At 45.3% G+C, this 19423-nt stretch overlaps 1 protein-coding gene across 3 annotated transcripts in view; it reads right to left on the bottom strand.

Moving 5' to 3' along the window:
- The window catches only part of PANX1 (pannexin 1), a 155049-nt gene extending 135626 nt beyond the window's left edge, over positions 1–19423 (bottom strand). For all 3 annotated transcript variants that reach the window (XM_063608756.1, XM_063608757.1, XM_003813789.6), the window contains exon 1: positions 16995–19423. In XM_063608756.1, the coding sequence (XP_063464826.1) occupies positions 16995–17175 (181 nt within the window). In that variant the 5' untranslated portion in view covers positions 17176–19423. The remainder of the gene's footprint in view (positions 1–16994) is intronic.

Raw genomic sequence — 19423 nt, 5'->3', positions numbered from 1 at the left:
AGCTTTCTCTTGATTTTTTAGTATCAATATGGACTCACGTAATCCTTTGTTATTCAATATTTTATAATCCATTACTGTTATTCACTCTGATGTTCAAATGGTTCCTATCAAACTAGCTCCTGTGTCCTTCGACATGTTCCCCTCAGTTCCTGAGCAGTCCCATGGATCCTGGTACAAAATGTTCTGGGCTTGTCGTGTACTTTCTGTTTCCACTCTGCAACTGGCCATTTCTGCAAAGAGCTCTGGGTTCCTTTTGGTGGGTAAAGAAATTTTAAAACCATTATTTGGGTGCTCGATGTGCTCCTTGTTACTAAGATGCCATTGTTCCTAGGCCCTTCAGCAGAAACTAGAAAAGAAATCTTTTATAAAAAATTGTAAACTGAGATGGAAACTTTTACTTCTAATCCACTACCACTGGGTTCTTCTTCATCTTCCCCCATCCCATGTTTGTTCTTTCTTCTTTCACAGTGAGAATCCTGGCTCCCAACAGTATCTATAGTTATTCATTTACTCAATCCCAAATTGTACACAAAATAATTTCAGAATTCTTAAAGCAAAGGTAGTTTCTGATTTTTGTTTTAAACGGTTTAGTCTGGACACTATGTCAACAACTATCTGGGGTCAAGAACAGAAGCAGAGACCAGACAGGAATCTATTGCAATAACTCAGGAGATGGTATGAAGACACAGTCACAGCACATGTCTGCAAGGAATCTCTTCTATCAGACAGGAATCTATTGCAATAACTCAGGAGATGGTATGAAGATACAGTCACAGCACATGTCTGCAAGGAATCTCTTCTATCACTTCTAGGTCCCAGCCTGGTACAGGCCGAAGATTTTGGTTCCATGAAATGACCATGAATGCAAAAAGCTAGATGGAAGGAAGAAAAGAAAACCAAATATCTCTGCTATACAACTATTGATATGTTCACAAACGTGTTCTGCAAAGTCATGAAAATAACAGTGCTTCTGGAGCATATAGGTTTGGGGCAGATCACTCAAAAATCTATGCAATTTTTTTTTTAAACCAACAGCACTAGAATCCTGATAAAAACATGCTTGCACAATTAAGGGGTGTATAAAGAAAGGTTGAGGCTGCCAAGTTACACATATAAGGACTAAATGCACAAAGAGCAGAGAGCACTGTATAACAGCATTTCTAAGATGGAACACATGGTCAAACAAAGCCAAGGGGAAAGCGGGGCATCACGTACACGCTATAGTCCTCTTTGGCTTGCTTCATCCACATGTTGTTACTTGATGGCACAAATCATTCACATGTTGGAAAAAATCACATATAACCAATGTGATTAGTTACACTGATATGATATTATGTTGATATCATTTCCCCTATGTACTGATCAGACATATGAGCTCCTTTCCATCACAGAATCAGGGGGAGACGGTATTTACTGAATACTACTATAAGACAGGAATTAGATTCTCTCATTCAACCTAGTAAAAGAAACCTGTGAGCTAGCTATCATTATACCCATTTTACAGAGGAGAAATAAAGGCTCAGAGAGGTTAAGTAAAGTAAGACAGCTAATACTTGGTCAAGTTGCAATTCAGCCCTGAGTGTGTGGTCATACTCTTTCCCCAACACCTATGACACCCTGAGGATGAATGGCCAGGGAGGAGAGAAGGTGTAGACAGGCCATGGGGGCTGGGTGGAGTGGAGAAGGATGGGCACTGTGGAATGCCAGGCCAGCCCGTAACACAAGCAGCAGCAAGAAAGGGCCAGCACCAATCTCCCCAGAAACCTGGTCCCGAGCTCTAGGCCCAAGTTCATTAAAAACCACAGAGCTGACAAGACTAGCCACCTGCAGTCAATGGCTGGAGTGTGAGAACCCCACCCAGAGCGCCTAAGGCTACTCTGTGTGGAGTCAGAAAGACTGCTGACAGGGTGGAGGGGACTGGGCACCAGGTGGAGTTCACCTGGTGGAGACAGAAGCTGGACCCATGGAAGGAAAGGGCCAGATCAAAAAAACGACATCATCAAAAATGTCACAACAGGAATGTGACATGTGAGAGCTGGGAAGTGAATCCTTGCAGCAACCCCAGACTGGTCACACATTCACTAGAGGAAATGTGCTTGGTCTTGGTTTTTGCATTGTAAGAAATGAATGATGGAAAAAAATGGGGGAGGGAGAAGAAGAGGGATTGACTTCAGAAAAATGTTAAAGGAACAGACTATTTAAGGCCAAGGGGCAGCTTTAATAGACTTCTTCAAGTAGAAGAAGGGTTAGAACAAAATTACTCTTCAGCTGGTCTTCACTGACACAAAGGCCTAATGTGCACGAAACAAGTAGAAATCCAGTTAGATATGGGTGAGGGGGACTGGGCACCGTGGGTCACCCCTATAATGCCAGCGCTTTGGGAGGACTGCTTGAGGCCATGAGTTTGAGATCAGTCTGGGCAATAAAGTGAGACCCCGTCTCTACAAAAAATTTAAAAATTAGCTAGGCATGGTGGCGTGCGCCTGTGGTCCCACCTACATGGGAGTCTGAGGCAGGAGGATCACTTGAGCCCCAGAGGTCAAGGCTGCAGTGAGCCGTGTTCACATCACTACACTCCAGTCTGAGCAATATAGAGAGACACTGTCTCAAAAAAAAAAAAAAAAAAAAAAAAAAAAAGATATGGAGGAGAGACTTTTAGCTTAAAGGGGAAAAGTTAGGTAGGTCTTCTATAAATAGAGGTTCTCTGGAGTCTTTATTCCTGAATGTTGCTTTAAAAAAGATTCTATTATATTCAATAGACATTCGGTTTTCTCTTTTACTTCCCAGCAACTTACTTAACCTCTCTGAGGTTTTATTAGTAAAACCTCACAGAATTCCCAGGAGGATTAAACAAAATGTCTGCTATAGTACCAGCACACAGTTAAGAATTCAGTAAATGGGAACTAGTATTTTTATTTCTTTGTCAGGCAACATGGTAAGCACTGGAGATAGAAGAATGGACGGCTCCCTTGTCGCATCCTCTATTACTTTCTTCCGTGCGTTTATCATGAATTTCATATTTATTTGTTTACCCATCTGTCTTATCCTCTACAATACTAGAGCAAACACATCATGAAAGCAGGCCTCCTTGGATAACTGGGATCTTAGATTTAAAGGGGCCACAGCCTGAAACTAGATCCAACTTCATTAAGTCCTTCTGCATCATCTCTCCCTCAAAGATGCCTTTTAAAAGCTGGGTTTTGTAGTTCTTGCGATGAAGAAACCCTTTTGTGTAGGACAAGGCCTTGAGTGTTTAAATTCAGTACTGAAACAAAGATTAGTGACTCTGGCAACATGAAAAGGACTTACAATGACTGTTACTATTATGTAGACCACTGGTCATGAGATCTCTTTGCAAACAAGGGCATTCTAAATAGACAAAAACTCATGACAGATGCAGATGCTAGAGTGGCAAACGCTTTTTCAAGGAACCTCAAAAAAGAAAAGGGACATCCACACTTTTTCATCAGAGCTGGGTATTTAATGCCACATGGCCTTTATACCAGGAGCACGCCCTCCCCAGGGCTCCATTCTTCCCGTTTCTACACGGGGCAACAGAGCACAGGTATTCTCCCTAAGGCACTCAGCTCAACTGTGTGGCGCTTAACCCAAAAAGCATTCACTGGGCTCCTATTATGTACATGGTACCATATGCAATGCAAGAGATTCAAAGATAAAGAAGACATGGTCTCAGCCCTCCAAGGGCTTACAGTCCAGTGGAGGCAGCCAAGGATATAAACCACCAATTATTGTAGATGAAAACAAATCACATAAGGGTAATGACTGAACCATGACAAATGTTCATACTCAAAGGAGGAGAGAAGGGAACCTAGGCTTGGAAAACAGCACAAGAAAACACTGAGTCCTTAAAGCTGACAGCCCATTTAAGACAGGAAGCAGACCACTGTGTCTGGAGCACACAGTCAAGCTGGGGTCAGATAAAGGACATCCTGGGGTGACAGACTGGGAAGTCCAGACTTAAATTTATGAGTAAAGGCAAGGAGGGCTTGGTAGGTGAGGGTGAGGAGCTGTGTTTTGTGTTTTCAAGTCCCCAGTGGTACTATAATCCATACACCCATGTTCCTAATGACCAGCTGAGGCTGCAGTGCTGAACTGAGGGTGAGGTTGGTGGTGGCGCTTAACAGACTAGGCACCCTCCCCAGCAGGAATCCAAGGGGTGGGGAAGATAATCCCAGGGCGGCAGAGCCGGAGACCCAGGACAAACCAGCAGCTTCTGAGCTGGGCTGTGAGCTTGCCCCACGCAGTCCTGTGTCCCGCAGACACACGACAGGAAGGGGCAGAGAGCACATAGCAGTGCCTGAGAACCCAGGCTCTGGAAAGAGCAATGCACTCTAGCCCCACTCTGTGTGCCCCAGACACATTCCCCAACCCCAGCAGCCCCAGGTCGTCACCTGTCAAAGGGCCAAAACGGGATTAGGGGATGTTTAGCAGCTAACCTGTGCTGAGTGCTTCCTACGTACCAGACACCGTTCCAGTGCTTCGAGCGCTAATTTATTTAATTCTCACCCTGTGACACAGGTGAGAATTCTATTACTGCCCCATTTACTGACAAGGAGGCTAGGCACTGAGAAATTCTGTAACTTGTCCAAGGTCTCACAGTCAATGTGTGCCATGCCAGAATTGGAACCCAGGAAGTCTGGCTTTATAACTCATGCCTTCATCACTATTCACATTTCCTAATAAATAATATTTGCCAGTTGACTAAATGTAAACAGCAAACAGAGGGCTCAGAAGTGAAACAACTAGGGTTTTTTTAAAAAAACATTTTAGCTTAAAAAAATTAATTAAAAAATAGTTAAGATGGATTTCAGAAGGAAGGGGTATTTCATAAGCCAAGGAAAACAAGCGGAGACCTGTCAGTCTCTCTAGGATCAAACATCCCAGGCCAAAGAAAAAGGTGGGCACTGGGGAGGGAGGGGGCAGTCACCAGACACCGCCAAGTGTCACAGTGAGCCCAGAAATGTGTGTCTCATGAAATCCCAGTGTAAATAGGGAACTACAAGCTAAAACAATGAGATGGCATTTTAACCATTAAGATTGGCAAATTTAAAACTCTGAAAGTATTAAACATTGGTAAAGAAGTGGGGTGGGGTTGGCCTATATTGGTGATGGGAGTGTAAACTGGTATTCTGGAAGGCAGTTGAAAGTGCCTTTTAAATTTAAAATGTGCACAACTTTTGTCCCTCTGATTTCAAACCCCACTAGAACAACGGTTCTCAAAATGTGGTCTGGAAACCCTGAAACCTGAGACCTTTTCAGGAGGTTCACGACATTAAAACTATGTTCATGATACTACGTTGTTACTTGCCTTTCTACTCTCGTTCTCTCATGAGTGTATGCAGTGCAGTTTTGGGGGCTACTGATGTGGGATATTACAACATAATGAATGAGAATCCAGAATCCAGTCATCTACTATGAAATGAAATATTAAGTAGATTTTCAAAAATAGAAAATAATGCTATTCTTATTACTGTTTTTGTTTTATAATTATTTTTCATAAAAATATGTTATACCTGAACATGTAATAGGTTTACTTTAAATCAATTAATAAATATTTTTAAATCTGTCAGTTTTAATTTCTAATATGATAAATACCAATAGACAACAAAATCTCTTTGGAATTCTCAAGAAATTTTAAGGGTGTAAAGGGGTCCTAAGACCAAAATGTTTGAGAACCACGGCTCTAGAGAAACATTCTGCACAAAGAAGCACATGCAAGGATGTTCATTAAACCACTGTTTGTAGTAGGAAAAAGTGGAATGAACATACTAGCCCATAAACAGACGGTTAAATGAATTGAGGTATAGTCACATGATGGAAAATTGTGGCACATTTAAAAAGATGAGGCAGATCTGCATGCACTAACATGAAGATATCTCTGGGACATATTAAAGATAAATGAGCAAACTGCAAAAAAATGAGCACTGTAAAAGAATATGCACTAAACAGGAACAGTAGTTACCTCTGGGGAAGAAACTGAGATTGAGGTGTGTCCGTAAAAAAGGGCAGGGCTTTAATGTTTCCTCTTACTGTCTGAACTTTGACATATATAGACATTTGGCAAATTAAAATTAACCTGGAAAACTCCCTCCACTGCCACACCAGCAGTAAGGTGAGGGGACCTGCTGGGGCTGATGCAGTGAGCACCCCAGGACAGCCATGGGGTACCCATGAATGGGCCTGTCTCATTAGCTGAAGCACCAAGTCCATGTATAGCCTATTTATCCTTCATACTGAAATATTCACCACTTTCTGAACCGATCTGGAAGTTGTAATCTTTTTCAAAGCATTTCTACTCTATTTAGCCCATCCATTATTTATTACAGCTTCCCACAATTACAAGAACAGCAGTAATAGAACTTCTGACCAACCAGCTATAAATTGAGGATTCCTACAACCCCTTCCTATGGTTCATTCATTTGCTAGAGTGACTTACAAACTAAGGCAAACCCTTTACTTACTATTGGCAATTTACGAAAAAGGATCTTTTAAAGGATACAAATGAACAGACAGGTAAAGAGATACACAGAGCGAGGTTCAGAAGGGTCCTGAGTGAAGGAGCTTCTGTCCCCATGGAGTTGGGATGCACAACCCTCCCAGTGTGGATGTAACGTGGATGCCCTCGGAACCCTCTCCCTGGGTTTCTATGCAGGCATGGTTGATTAGATCATGAGCCACCAGTGATCAACTCAGGCTTCAGGCCCTCTCCCCTCCCGTGAGGTCAGGGGTTGGGGCTGAGAGTCTCAACCCTCTAATCACATGGTTGGTTCCCTTGGCAACAAGCCTGGCTCACAAGGCTATCCAGGAGACCACTGCCATCAGTGACCTCATCAGCAGAGTGCTGGGAAACCAAAGACCAAATAAATATTTATTATATATCAAAATAGTGTTCCTCATAACTACAATATTTTAAAAGGTCCAATAGTGAGATAGCCTGACAAGTTTCCAGTAAGGATCCTGCTGATAATGATGCTCTTCCTATAATTCAAGAGCCTTTTAAATATCTGATATATTATGAGAAATTAATCTGCTAAGGCGATGTGACAATTGGTGCCAAGCAAGTCACTCACTTAGATTGCTGAGCTTCAGTTTCCCTGTCATGATTCTAATATTTTATAACTTTAATTTACCTAGGTATCTACTCACATCTAAAAACAAGCCAGTATGAAAGCAGTGACAAAATGGATGGTCTGGTATTTTCATGAAAATTAATAGACCAGTGGAACAATATAAACAGCCCAAAAATAGGCTCACTTACTTGAGTTGACTATATGATTGGGAAATCATCAAAGATCAATGAATAAGGAACGGGTTCCTCAATAAATGACAATGGGGGGATTATCAGCTAGAGTCTTGACTTATAGCACCAAAAGAACAAAACAGACTGTAGAGGTAAATGTTCAAATAAAATCATTAAAGATCATTTTAAAAAACTGATAGACCTAAGGATGGGCTATGACAGTCTAATCATAACGCAACTGAAGAAATAATTAAAAGATGGGTAGTTTTGATGACTTAAAATAACTTCTGCTTATCAAAACTTATACTGTAAAGGTTACTGAGGGATGGCTGTCAGGGGAAATGGGGATGGTTAATGGGCATAAAAATAGAAAGAATGAATAAGATCCAGTATTTGATGGCACAATAGAGTGACTGTAGTCAATAATAATTTAATTTTACATTTTAAGATAACTGAAAGAGTACAACTGGATTGTTTGTAACGAAGGATAAATACTTGAGGTGATGGATACCCAATTTCTCCTGATGTGATTATTACACATTGTATGCCTGTGTCAAAATATCTCACATACCCCATGAATATATACCTTTACATACCCACAAAAATTAAAAATTAAAAAACAAAAATGCTTAACATAAACAGAATTCAAAGGAAACGGACAACCGGAAAAGAAAATACAATGAAGGCTAGCTAGAAAATATTTGAAACATAGAAATAGTTAATAAAACCCATTGAGAAACCAACATCGCCTTGGAAAAATAAGCAAAAGATAAGAACAGACAATTCACAGAATTATATAAATGGAAAAAATACATACGAAAAAACATTCAATGCCGTAACTGAATAAATGCGACTTAAAACAATGGCACACCTTTGTTCACCTATTAAGCTGTGGACGATAATCCACTAACTTTTGCCAGCTGTGGGGAAAGCCACTCCTTCAGCTGCGGGGAGAAGTATCCATTGGGGGTCTATCCAGAGGGCAACCCAACCACACCAGTCAAATCTTAAAAATGTCTATGTATACTTTGACCTTGTAATTAGAATTATACAATCACTTGAAATACTGAGATCTTTAGAGAGGTGGTTTATTATGTACAGGAGTGTTCTTCACAATGCTATTTATATTACAAAAATTGTGAAACAGTTAAATTTTGACATGTGCACAACATTCCATGTCACTGCCAACAAAAAAATCATGTACAACAATTTAGGAACATGGTAACATGGCCTTGACTTAGTGTTTGGTTTTTCAAAACTTTTTAAAAGTTACTGTATATATATATATATATATCTATCCTGGGGGAAAACAGACCAAGATAGAATAGTAGTTATCCCTGGTAGTATTATAGATTTACTGCTATTTTCTCTTCTGTATTTTCCATATTTTCTACAGTAAGTTTTATCTTTATAATCATATAATATACATATATAAATATTTATATTTTAAAAAGGAGTGTGAGCTTTATAGAGAATTTATTAAAAAACAACAGCGTCCCCTCCCCACCACCCCTTTCACCCCCCACAGAACCAGGTGTGCCTGGTACCAAGCAGATGGTAGATTCTCTTTAGGCCCCCTTCTCCCCAAGTAACTAATGTCTCCCTGCTGCCCCCAGAAACCCCACAGCATGCAGCAGGGCCTGCCTCGCCTAGAGTTCCTAGCTTAGCCAGGGCAAATGCCCCCAAATTGCCTCCCTTTCTCCACTTTGGACCAAGCTCTCGCTGCCTCAGTTAGGGGTTTGACAAGGAAGCAATCCAAGAAAGCAACCAGCTGCAGAAAAATGGTGTTTGCATGGTTTTTTAAAGGGATGTTGCTAATCCAAACCTAGAGTCCATGAAGGTCCTAAGGCCTATTTTCAGGTTTTATCTATTTGTCTATATATTTTGAGAAGGAGTCTCGCTCTGTCGCCAGGCTGGAGTACAGTGGCATGATCTCAGCTCACTGCAACCTCTGCCTCCCGGGTTCAAGCGATTCTCCTGTCTCACCCTCCCAAGTAGCTGGGACTACAGGCATGCGCCACCACGCCCAGCTAATTTTTGTATTTTTAGTAGAGACGGAGTTTCATCATTTGGCCAGGATGGTCTCTATCTCTTGACCTCATGATCCGCTCGCCTTGGCCTCCCAAAGTGCTGGGATTACAGGTGTGAACCACTAGAAATGTGTAGCACCTTCCCCCCATTCTCTCTTGCTCCTGCTCCTGCCATATAAGACGTGCCTGCTCCCTGTTTGCCTTCCGCCATGACCGTGTTTCCCGAGGCCTCCCCAGAAGCCAAGCAGAAGCCACTAGGTTTCCTGTACAGCCCGCAAAACCATGAGCCACATAAACCTTTCTTTATAAATAACCCAGTCTCTGGTATTTCTTCATAGCAATGTGAGAGCCGCCTAATACTTCTATGTATCAAGTTTTTTCTTTTTTTTTGAGACGGAGTCTCGCTCTGTCGCCCAGGCTGGAGTGCAGTGGCGGGATCTCGGCTCACTGCAAGCTCCGCCTCCCGGGTTCATGCCATTCTCCTGCCTCAGCCTCCCGAGTAGCTGGGACTACAGGCGCCCGCCACCACACCTGGCTAATTTTTTGTAGTTTTAGTAGAGACAGGGTTTCACCGTGGTCTCGATCTCCTGACCTTGTGATCCGCCCACGTCGGCCTCCCAAAGTGCTGGGATTACAAGCATGAGTCACCGCGCCCGGCCGATATGTATCAAGTTTTAAGGACACATGGTCCCTGCCCTAAATGAACTTACAGTATTCAACAAATAAGTATGCAAGTAATTACCTAACTTCAAGTTATGGTAAATGTTAGGAAGGAAACTTACAGTGTTAGGAGAACATGTATCATGAAGTTCTACTTAAAGTTGCAATTCTACCCCCTGAAGGAGGCCCTTTCTTTCTTAAAACCAAGAGCACATCAAAATGCTTCTTCCAAACTTCTAATGCAGTCACATTTTGAGGGAGTCGGAGCTGGATAGTGTACAGGGCAGTGGTTTTTTTTTTTCTTCCACTTATTTCAAATAGGAACGCAGGAATGCAAAACTATTCGGAAAATGATTTCATCCTTCTGGAAACTGATACTGCTGCGACTAGTCTCCTTTCCTTTTAATGCTGGGAGGAGAGAAATATTTACGAAGATTTTCATGCAAACAAGCTTTATGTGTGAGTAGAAATTTTGAAAGAAAGTAAATGTCCATCATTAGGGGACTGCTTAGATGAATTGTAAGTATATTCTAAGCTATGAAATACTGTTCTATTATAAAACAGTGAGGTGACACCTATGTACTGGCACGGAAAGCTCTCCAAACATACTAAGTGAGAAAAAGCAAGCCACTATGGTATGACTCGATTTGTTTTAAAAAATAAAATAAGGTGTACACGTTATGCTAATGCAGACAAAGTACAGCAATAAGGCTGCACAAAGTGTCCACCTACCTTCAGCACATAGTGAAAGAGATTTATGAATCCTTTACCATGATAATGTATTTAGCTACTACTTGTACAAGAAAAATATTAACAAAGTAAAACATGTATCCAACAGTAGACTCTCTGGACAGCATGCATCCTTCTGGAGGGGTTAGGAGTCTCTCTTGGCTCTTTGGTTTAGTGTGAGTTGAAGATGTTCTATTATAGGACCTATGCCATGAGACCCTAAATATTGGCCCACTCTGATAGACAACCCTGAAAAGAATCGATCTGCTTTGCCAGCTGGTACATGCTAAAAAGCAGCCTGAAGATATTCCCAAAGACAGGTCTAAATTCAGCCACAACAGAGCAGATAACTTAAGCCACCCAGCCGCTGACTCAGTTGCAGGAAATGAAAGGGGAACTCCAAGCAAACTATATTGGAAGCAGCTGCAGTTCTATCTATCCTTTGACTCACTGGGGCTGGCCCAATGCCTGCCCTGTAATGATAGCAAAAGAGCAGTGCTAACTCAGAAAGACTAAGTCCTCTACCCAGAACGGTGGCTGCCCACTAAGAGGTCAGTGGGGGAGGGAGGCAGGGTCCCCGGCTGACCAGACACCCTTTCCCTAGTAGACTACTGGCTGCCCCAGCTCCCCACCTGGTCCAACCAGCCAGAAACATCCTGGCAGGAGACACGGGCTCTCCTTCCCAGGGGATATGTGCCACATGAGGCACCAGGGAATCAAAGCAGCCCCTGACGCCTCAGGCCTTGTACAGCCCTAAGCGCAGGGCACAGGAGGCCCTGTCAAAAGACCCCTTGAACATGAATCCCATTCAGAGTCTGGTCTGTTGATAGTTTTGTCTTCAACTAGGCTGCTGTAAGAAAATCCCACAGACTGGGTGGCTTAAACAACAGTTATTTTCTCACAGTCTGGGAAGTTCAAGATCAAGGTACCAGCAGATTCAGTGTCTGGTGAGAGCTCTTTTCCTAGTTTGCAGATGGCCCCCTTCTCCCAGCGTGCTCACACACCTTTCCTTGTGGCCGCACTTGTGGAGAGAGGAAGAGAGAAGAAGAGAGGAAGGGGGGTAGTGGGAGAGAGAGGGAAAGAGGGAGAGAGGGAGGAAGGGGGGGAGGAAGAGGGAGGGGGGAGAGGAAGAGGGAGGGGGGAGAGAAAGAGGGATTTCTTCTTTTTCTAAGGGCATCCCATCATGAAGGTCCCACTCTCATAATCTCATCCAAACCTAATTACCTCCCAAAGGGATCTCCAATTAGCATCACATTGGGGATCAGGACTTCGACATATGAATTTTGCGGTTGGGAGACACAAACATTCAGTCCATAACTGCAGCACACTAAGGGAATTCATAACTTTAGAGAAATACTTCTAGAATTTCAGAGCTTGAAGGTCACGTCATGCAATCATGCTTATATTCTACACAAAGCTGTCGCCCAGCCATTTCCTAAACCTCTCCCCCCATCAATGAAATGTGCAGCACTTCTAGAGGCATCTGAGAGTAGATGTGTTAGAAATGAAGGGCCTCGAGGCACTGTCTCTCAGCAGCTTGCACAAGGTGACACCCATAGGGTACCCAAGCCACACAGATCACACTCATCCTTCTTCCACAGTACACCATTCTGCACTCTGAACACAGATTCTTCCTCATCACAAAAATAACATAAAAAAGAATCTGAGGCACACGCAATATAACCTGAGCTTATAAATCAAGTGGGACAACTTACCTATCATGACGATGTGCATCCTTTACTGCTATCATCAGAGGCAGGTGTCTGGGAGGTGGCCAGGACAGGCCTGACCCAGGACAGCACTTGTATCATTAAATGGCACTCAGAGGGCGCACTTCCAAGCAACTGGGACCCTTATCCAGAACACTCCGTCCATTCCCTCAGCACAGCCACTCTGGGAGAGTTCCCTAGTGTGCTCTGGCACTTCCTTCACTAAATTCCTATGGAGCACTTGTTGAGGGCAAGACATGATGGAAGACAAGAGGAAGGAAAAATGAGGGCTGGTGAAACCACTGAATCTCCCTTCTCTGGCTCCCACCACACAGCCTTTCTAGCCCAAACTCACAATTAAATTTAAACTGTCTTTTGCTGTGTGTCACTTATTTTCCCCCTACCCAGCTGAATCTCAGAGGAGGCACACCTGCAGTATTTCAGAAAGGCTGACTAGAAATATCAGGCCTAACCAGACAGGTGCACATTTTAGTTCTTACATTCAATCCTTAGTATCTCACTGTCCAAAAGCCTTCAAAATGCTCCCAGGCACAACTCAGAAGAGTCTCCTTGCCACTCCCTCAGGAGGGTTTCTGCTTGTAATTCTCACTATCACAGGGCACATCTGGACCAATGAGTGGCTGCCGCAAAGACTACCAAAGTTGCCTCCACCTTGACCATGGCACCAGCCTTGCCATGCCCCTCCAGACCACATCACTTCTGCAGTGACCCTCAACCTGTGATTGTGGGCAGCCAGACCAAGATCTGGTGAATGAGCAAGGCAGAGTCCCTTCTGCTCTCTGTCCCCAACACAGTCCCCACCAGCCCAGGCAGCCCCACACCAGTGCCTACCATGTAGGACCTGTGTGAACTGCTGTGGGAGGGAAGGGGCCAGAACCTCTGAGGAGTGGACGCTTCACCTGCAGCCACCATGCTGGCACCCAGCAGGGCTTGATAAAGGTCAGCCTGCTGCCATGCCCATGGGTCTCTGTGGCCCAGGCAGGCTCAGTCCTTCTTTTCTGAGAGGAGCCCAGTGGGCTGAACTACTAAGAGAAAAGGCCAAAGACTAAACGGAAGCCTTTAATATGAAGCCAAGTATTTTATCATATGAGGACATTCCCTCTCTCTAACCTACAACACTCCCACCCCCACAGAGAACCTGCTCTTAAATCTAAAGCACAATCCATGCACATTTCTTGATTTAATAGATTTTCTTTAAAGTAAAAAATCATTTATTTAAAGGAAAAATCGCCACAAAGTTTCAACTTGAATCCTATTTTATCAAACAACAGTTGACAGAAAATTTAATTTTTGGAAAGTAACTGGAAAATATAATTTATTTTATGCTTGAGGGGATTTTATATCAAAAGAGATGAATTCTTATATATACTAGTTTATCATACAGGTGGAAAAAGGAAAAACATGTAATTACAGCTGATTTTCTGGTTTCTAATTTTATACACACACACACCACCCCCCCAACACAAACAGGAAAACAATGGGATTTGCTATGCCTTCTTTCATGTGGAGCCCCTGGACCCTTACTTTGGCTCCCACCTCTCCATGTGACGGTGCCACTAAAGCTCCAGCGGCCACATGTTGTCTCACACATCTCAGCTTCAGCCAACACTGCTCCACACACTTGGAATCCTGCCTCCGGGGCCAACTCTGCCCTGAAACTCTCACTGTTCATGAGTCAGAAGAAACCCCTCCTTCTGCCTTTCCACAGCATCAGGCTTTAGTACACACTTCTGACACTGCCCAGGTTCCATGAATCCTGCATTAGGAGGGTTATGCGTTCAACTTCTCTACTAGACGGTGCTTCCGGAGGAAAGATTCTTATGTCCTACGTGTGTCTGACACCCCATTGCCAAGGTACAGCATCATGCACATAACAATCAATTAGCAAGGTCTGATGATGCCAAAAGCTATCACCTTTAATTCACAACAAATGTTTATAGAGTAGTTTCAATCTCCATGCAAAACATGCATAGACAGGTTATAAAGCTCTGTGTTAAGTTCAACAAAAGAGTATTCCAAGCACCAGAGAGGGAAGCAGTAATTATCAACAGAGGAAGGATGAAGCCATGTTTTAAGTCTGCAGGCCTTATCTCAGTGTCTTCCCGGGGCCTGAGTTCACTGGCCAATATGGTGGGCAAAGTGCCAGCTCCATTTCAATTACTTCATTCTCCCTTTATTGCTGTTCTTTTTTTTGGTTTGTTTTTGGCTGAGTGCATACTACTAACTACACAAAATTAAATGCTGCATGACATGATCCCTCCCACTGTACCAACTCCATGTATTAATCTATGTACCTCTCCCCTCTTCTCAAAAGCCCTTCTTCTGGTTTTATCTAAATGTATACCTAATCTAATAGGTCTTCCCTGGTCCTGTTAGCTTCATCCCACATGTCTGTCCTTCCCTGGAACTCCTGAAAACACTTCAGAAAACATGGGAGTCTGCTCGACAGCTCCTCACCCAAGTGCCTGCCAACCTTCACCAGCCTGGAGCTCATAGCTCAATACCTGGCTGGGTGCTGAATTACAGACAGCTGAATGACTTACCTGCTAACAGATACGTTCTAGTGCCCAACTGCATAGTAAACTGCCACAGGGCAGGGAGAGGGCAGGGCAAGAACAAGGTCTCAAAATCCTTTCCCATCTCCCTCAGCACACAACAGTGCTATGCACACAGCATGAGCTCAAACTCTTGCTAGTTAAAACCACTCCCAATACCCCAAAAATACCTCTCAGACAGCCCACCAATTTAGACATATCTAAGGCATTACAGGTACAGGTGCCTTAGGAGTCCCTCTAGTACATGCGCTAGAGGTGGAGATTGGTCACAGAGGGTGACTAACTCCTCCCTCCTGCCTTTCTGTCCCAACCAGGTACCCAAGACTTGCACCTCCAAGACAGGGATCATGCCTCTTTTACTCCCGGGTCCTTGGAGGTCAGCACCGAGTTCAGCACACAGCCAGTACTGAAGGAGGAATTGACAGAAGGGAGAGATTATCGCCAGGACTCATGCTACTTGGTGGTTTTGCTTTCAGCTGGAAGCCTCAATTCACTGTCAAATGGAAACTTAAAGAACATCCCGATGACTATGCCTGCGCAAAGAGCAGGAAAACTAAAAACTATTTTCCACAATGAATTTGACAACTTCCTGCCAAGCTGAACAACTTAGTGCTGCAGATTGCAAAATCACACTCATCGTCATTCTTTCCTAATCAACTCTTCCCTCAACTTCACAATTCCCATCACCACCAATACCACACTCCACTCACCCAGACAGACAACCTCCACAGCACGTTCGACCAGTACTGCCGTTCATGGCCTATTAAAAACTAGGTACTCAAGTGCTGTTTATTTACTCCTTGATCGCACAGCAATCACCCACCCATTTTCTTCCACTCTTCACACCCTCTGTGCACAAGACCTCAACCGATGCCTTGCTCTCTGGCACCCAGCCCTCCAGGCCCCATCCTCTCACCTTCTTCCCAGACCCTAAATGCCACCATCAGGTTAGTATTTACTTAGTGCTGTTTTCAACCAGTCTGTCCTCTGCTCAAACAATAACTTCACAGTTCTGAAACCATCGGCCTACACTCTTCTGTTCCAGGCTGACCCAGGCCCATATTCACTCTCAGACTCCAGGAACTCTGACTTATCCTCCTGCCTTGGCTAGGAGAGTCACTGTGTCTCTCTTTCCAGGAACATATAACATTCTCTGCCATCTCAAAACCTTAACAAAGGTCTTACTCCTTCTTGTCCAAATCCCACCCACCCTCTGACAAAAGTTTTCCCAAAGTCCAGCCGCACTGGGTCCTCTCTCTTCCCCTGCCACAGAACTGTATTTAACCCTCCTGCGCTACCTTCCTGTTGGTTCATAAACACTCTCTCCTGTGTGGAAAGTCAGAACAGCTGATGAGGAAGGTAAGGCACGTAGCCACGTGATCCTGCCCAAACCACCAGACTTTCCAATCTCACACAACTGTTATGAAGCTCAAATGATAATTTACAGGAAGGGGACTTGTTCATCTCACATTTGTAAGACCGTCCAAGTTGAGGATCCCTCTAATGCCTGCCAAGTGCAGATATTTCCTATCATTCACAACCCTAGAGAGCTAAGATCTCAGCAAATACCAATTATATGTAAGACACTGAAAGAACACACTTCTCATGGAGCACCGGTCTTCACATCCTCCATGTAGCCACTCAGGAACTTCTCTGGTGTAAAATTTTAGGCGGCTGGACAAATATGTAGGAGACAGGGGTGAAAAACGGGGACACAGCTATTCTTGGCAAATCTGGTGGCAAGGTGCCAGTTCTAAGGGTGGAACATAAACTATAAGCCACAGTCCGATCAGAGGGGCATGAGGAACAAAAGAACTGAGGAGTAGGGATGCGAGTAGAGTAGACCAGGGTACCAATGAAACACCTGGGCAAAGAACGCTTTGGACCATAAAACTGGGGCCACTGCCCTTCCTGACGCTCACGACCATCACAGCTGGGCGTACCCAGACTCGGGCCTGTGAGCCGTAAAATCGCAGCTCACCGGGCCAGACCGGGGCGGCCACTCCCCTCCGTCCTGGGCGAGGCTTACCAATCGAGATCTCCTGCGCGAAAGCCAGCGAGATGAGCAGCAGGGGCAGCCCCACCGCAATGCACGTGACCATCTTGTCCACAGCCAGCTCCAGTCGCAGCCCCTTGAACTTGGGCTCCGTGGGCTCCTTCAGCAAGAAATCCGAGAACACGTACTCCGTGGCCAGGTGAGCGATGGCCATGGCTGCGGCGCGCCAGGCTCGACCAGGAGCTCCGGGTACCGCCGGCGTCGGGAAAGCTGCGCGGCGCCTTCACCCTGTCACCGGCCGGGCGCGCGGCTTTCGCTTTCCCTTTGCCTGCTCCCGCATCCCGCCTGCCTTTGTGTCTCGGTGCCTCAGGCTCCCAGCGACTCCGCTGGGCTCTCGCGCTCGCTGCCTCCGCCGCCGGCGGGGCGGGGCGGGGACCCGAGAGCTCCGGTTCCTGCGGTTCCACCCCGCACGCCCGTGCAAGTCCCCGGGCCGCGCGCGGCACTCGGATTCGCGCCTCTCCCGCGCGCCCCCAGGCGCGGGAACCACGCGCGGAACAAAGCGCTTCCCTCTGGCCCTGCCCCTCTGCGCCGCCCTGGCTGCCGAAGCGGCCTCCGGGCTAGCCCTGCGCTCACAGCCAGCTGCGCCGCGCTCTTCCGGAACCATCCGGGGAAACCAAGTACCCAGGGGCGTGGAGCTTCCGGAAGACGCGGTGACGCGGGGCGGGGTGGGCGCGGCTGCATCCCGCGCCCCTCGGGCCACTCTGACAAAGGGATTTTCCCACTGAGCGGCACCTTTGGAAATTCTCCCGTCCCTCCCTGCCGGATTCTCCTCACGTCCTGGCACCCGGGATTTTTAAAATCATTTCTGCAAGCGACTCTTTCTGTGGACGGGATGGCCCCCTTTACGCCCCACCCCCAACATTTCCAACACGGTGAAATCGGGTTAGAAGGAGCTGCAAAAGCTTCAAAGAACAGTCAGTGCCATAAAAGGCCAATCGAGTGGTGTAGATCGACGGTGCCTTGCAGAGGGAGCGCTGGACCCTTCCAGGAGCTCCGCGTGAGAGGGTGGCGCGGAAACGGTAGTGAGTGTGGAGTTTCGAGGCCTGAGTAGCGCTGCTGGTCCCGTTTCTCTTTCCTCTGCCATCCCAATCAGAGCCTTGTTCCGGGAGCCAGCAGAGAGAGGGGGGCCTGCAGGTAGGTGGGTGTTGGGGCTGCAGAGAGCTGCTTCTGAACAGCTCACAGGAAGTGGATGATGGAAAGACAGGAGGAAATACTCTGACCAGTGTCCACGGAAATTAAGGCTGTTGAAGTTGAAATAATTTGATTTATTGGAAGCTAAATGTGAGGATCCACCCAAGAAGACTTACCAGCAAAGTTGGGCATGTTCAAAATTTGTTACACGTTGGAAGGGTTTTAGAAGAAAGTTTAGGAAAAGGGAGGAGGACCCCTTATATCAGAGGTGGGATTTTTTTCATCGGAGGGTATGGTACCCAGGTTACAGTCACTGGCTGCAGATGACAACATACAGGCTAAAATGTTTTGTGCACAAGAAAATCAAAGTTTATATGATTCAGAAACAAGTCAGTGTTCTTTTCAATGTCAGTATTTTACATACTAATCAGTACATCAACAGTTCGAGGAACTGACAAAAGGATTTGAAGGACTCACAGTAAGATTTTTTACTCAGGGACAGGATCTAAGCCATGAATCATAAGACCTTTCTTAGATGGCTTAGTTTGGAAGCCCTGTCAAATGTGACATGTAGGTTATCACCAGCAACATTTGAAGCAGGCAGGACCTGCAAACATGAGGGCTCCTTGGGGCAGGGCTTGGCTCCCTTCTCTGTGGGTCCACAGATACAAGCCTCAACTCCCACATGTACCTCTCCACCCCAGCCTGGCCGCTAAACACACATCCAAGAGCCTATACAGCTCTCTCCGCGTAGATGGCTCGTAGGGCTTCAAACTCATAACGGCCAGGACTTCAGTCTTCATCTTCCCCTTAAACCTGAACTCCATCTTCCCCATCTTACTAAATGTACCACCAGCCACCCGTGCACCCAAGTCGGAATCCTGGAGCACCATCTTCAACACTCCATTTCTCACAGCTGCCATAACCAATTTTCAAATTCTCTTGCTTCTCTCTCCTAAATATAGCAAATCCGACACCCCTCCACCTGCACTGCCAATACCCAATTGAACTCACCATCCTGTCTCCTAACCACATATAGGAAATATGTGAGACAGGGTCCCCCTCCATTCTCCTCTACAGCTGCCAGGATGAGCTTTTCAAAACTCCAGTCGGATCATCTTTTCTACTTAAAGTGTACATTGTTCTTAGCATAAAATACAAATTTCTTAGCATGGCCTCTGCCTACCTCACCACCAGCTTCACTGCTTTCCTTTCAGTTCTTCAAGTTAGCTAAGCCCTTGGCCTCCTCCAGGCCTTCCCACCCAAAACAC

Source organism: Pan paniscus, chromosome 9 (assembly GCF_029289425.2).
Source record: "Pan paniscus chromosome 9, NHGRI_mPanPan1-v2.0_pri, whole genome shotgun sequence".
NCBI lineage: Eukaryota > Metazoa > Chordata > Mammalia > Primates > Hominidae > Pan > Pan paniscus.
Note: the sequence above shows the minus strand (reverse complement) of the source record. Positions and strands in the feature narration are given on the sequence as shown.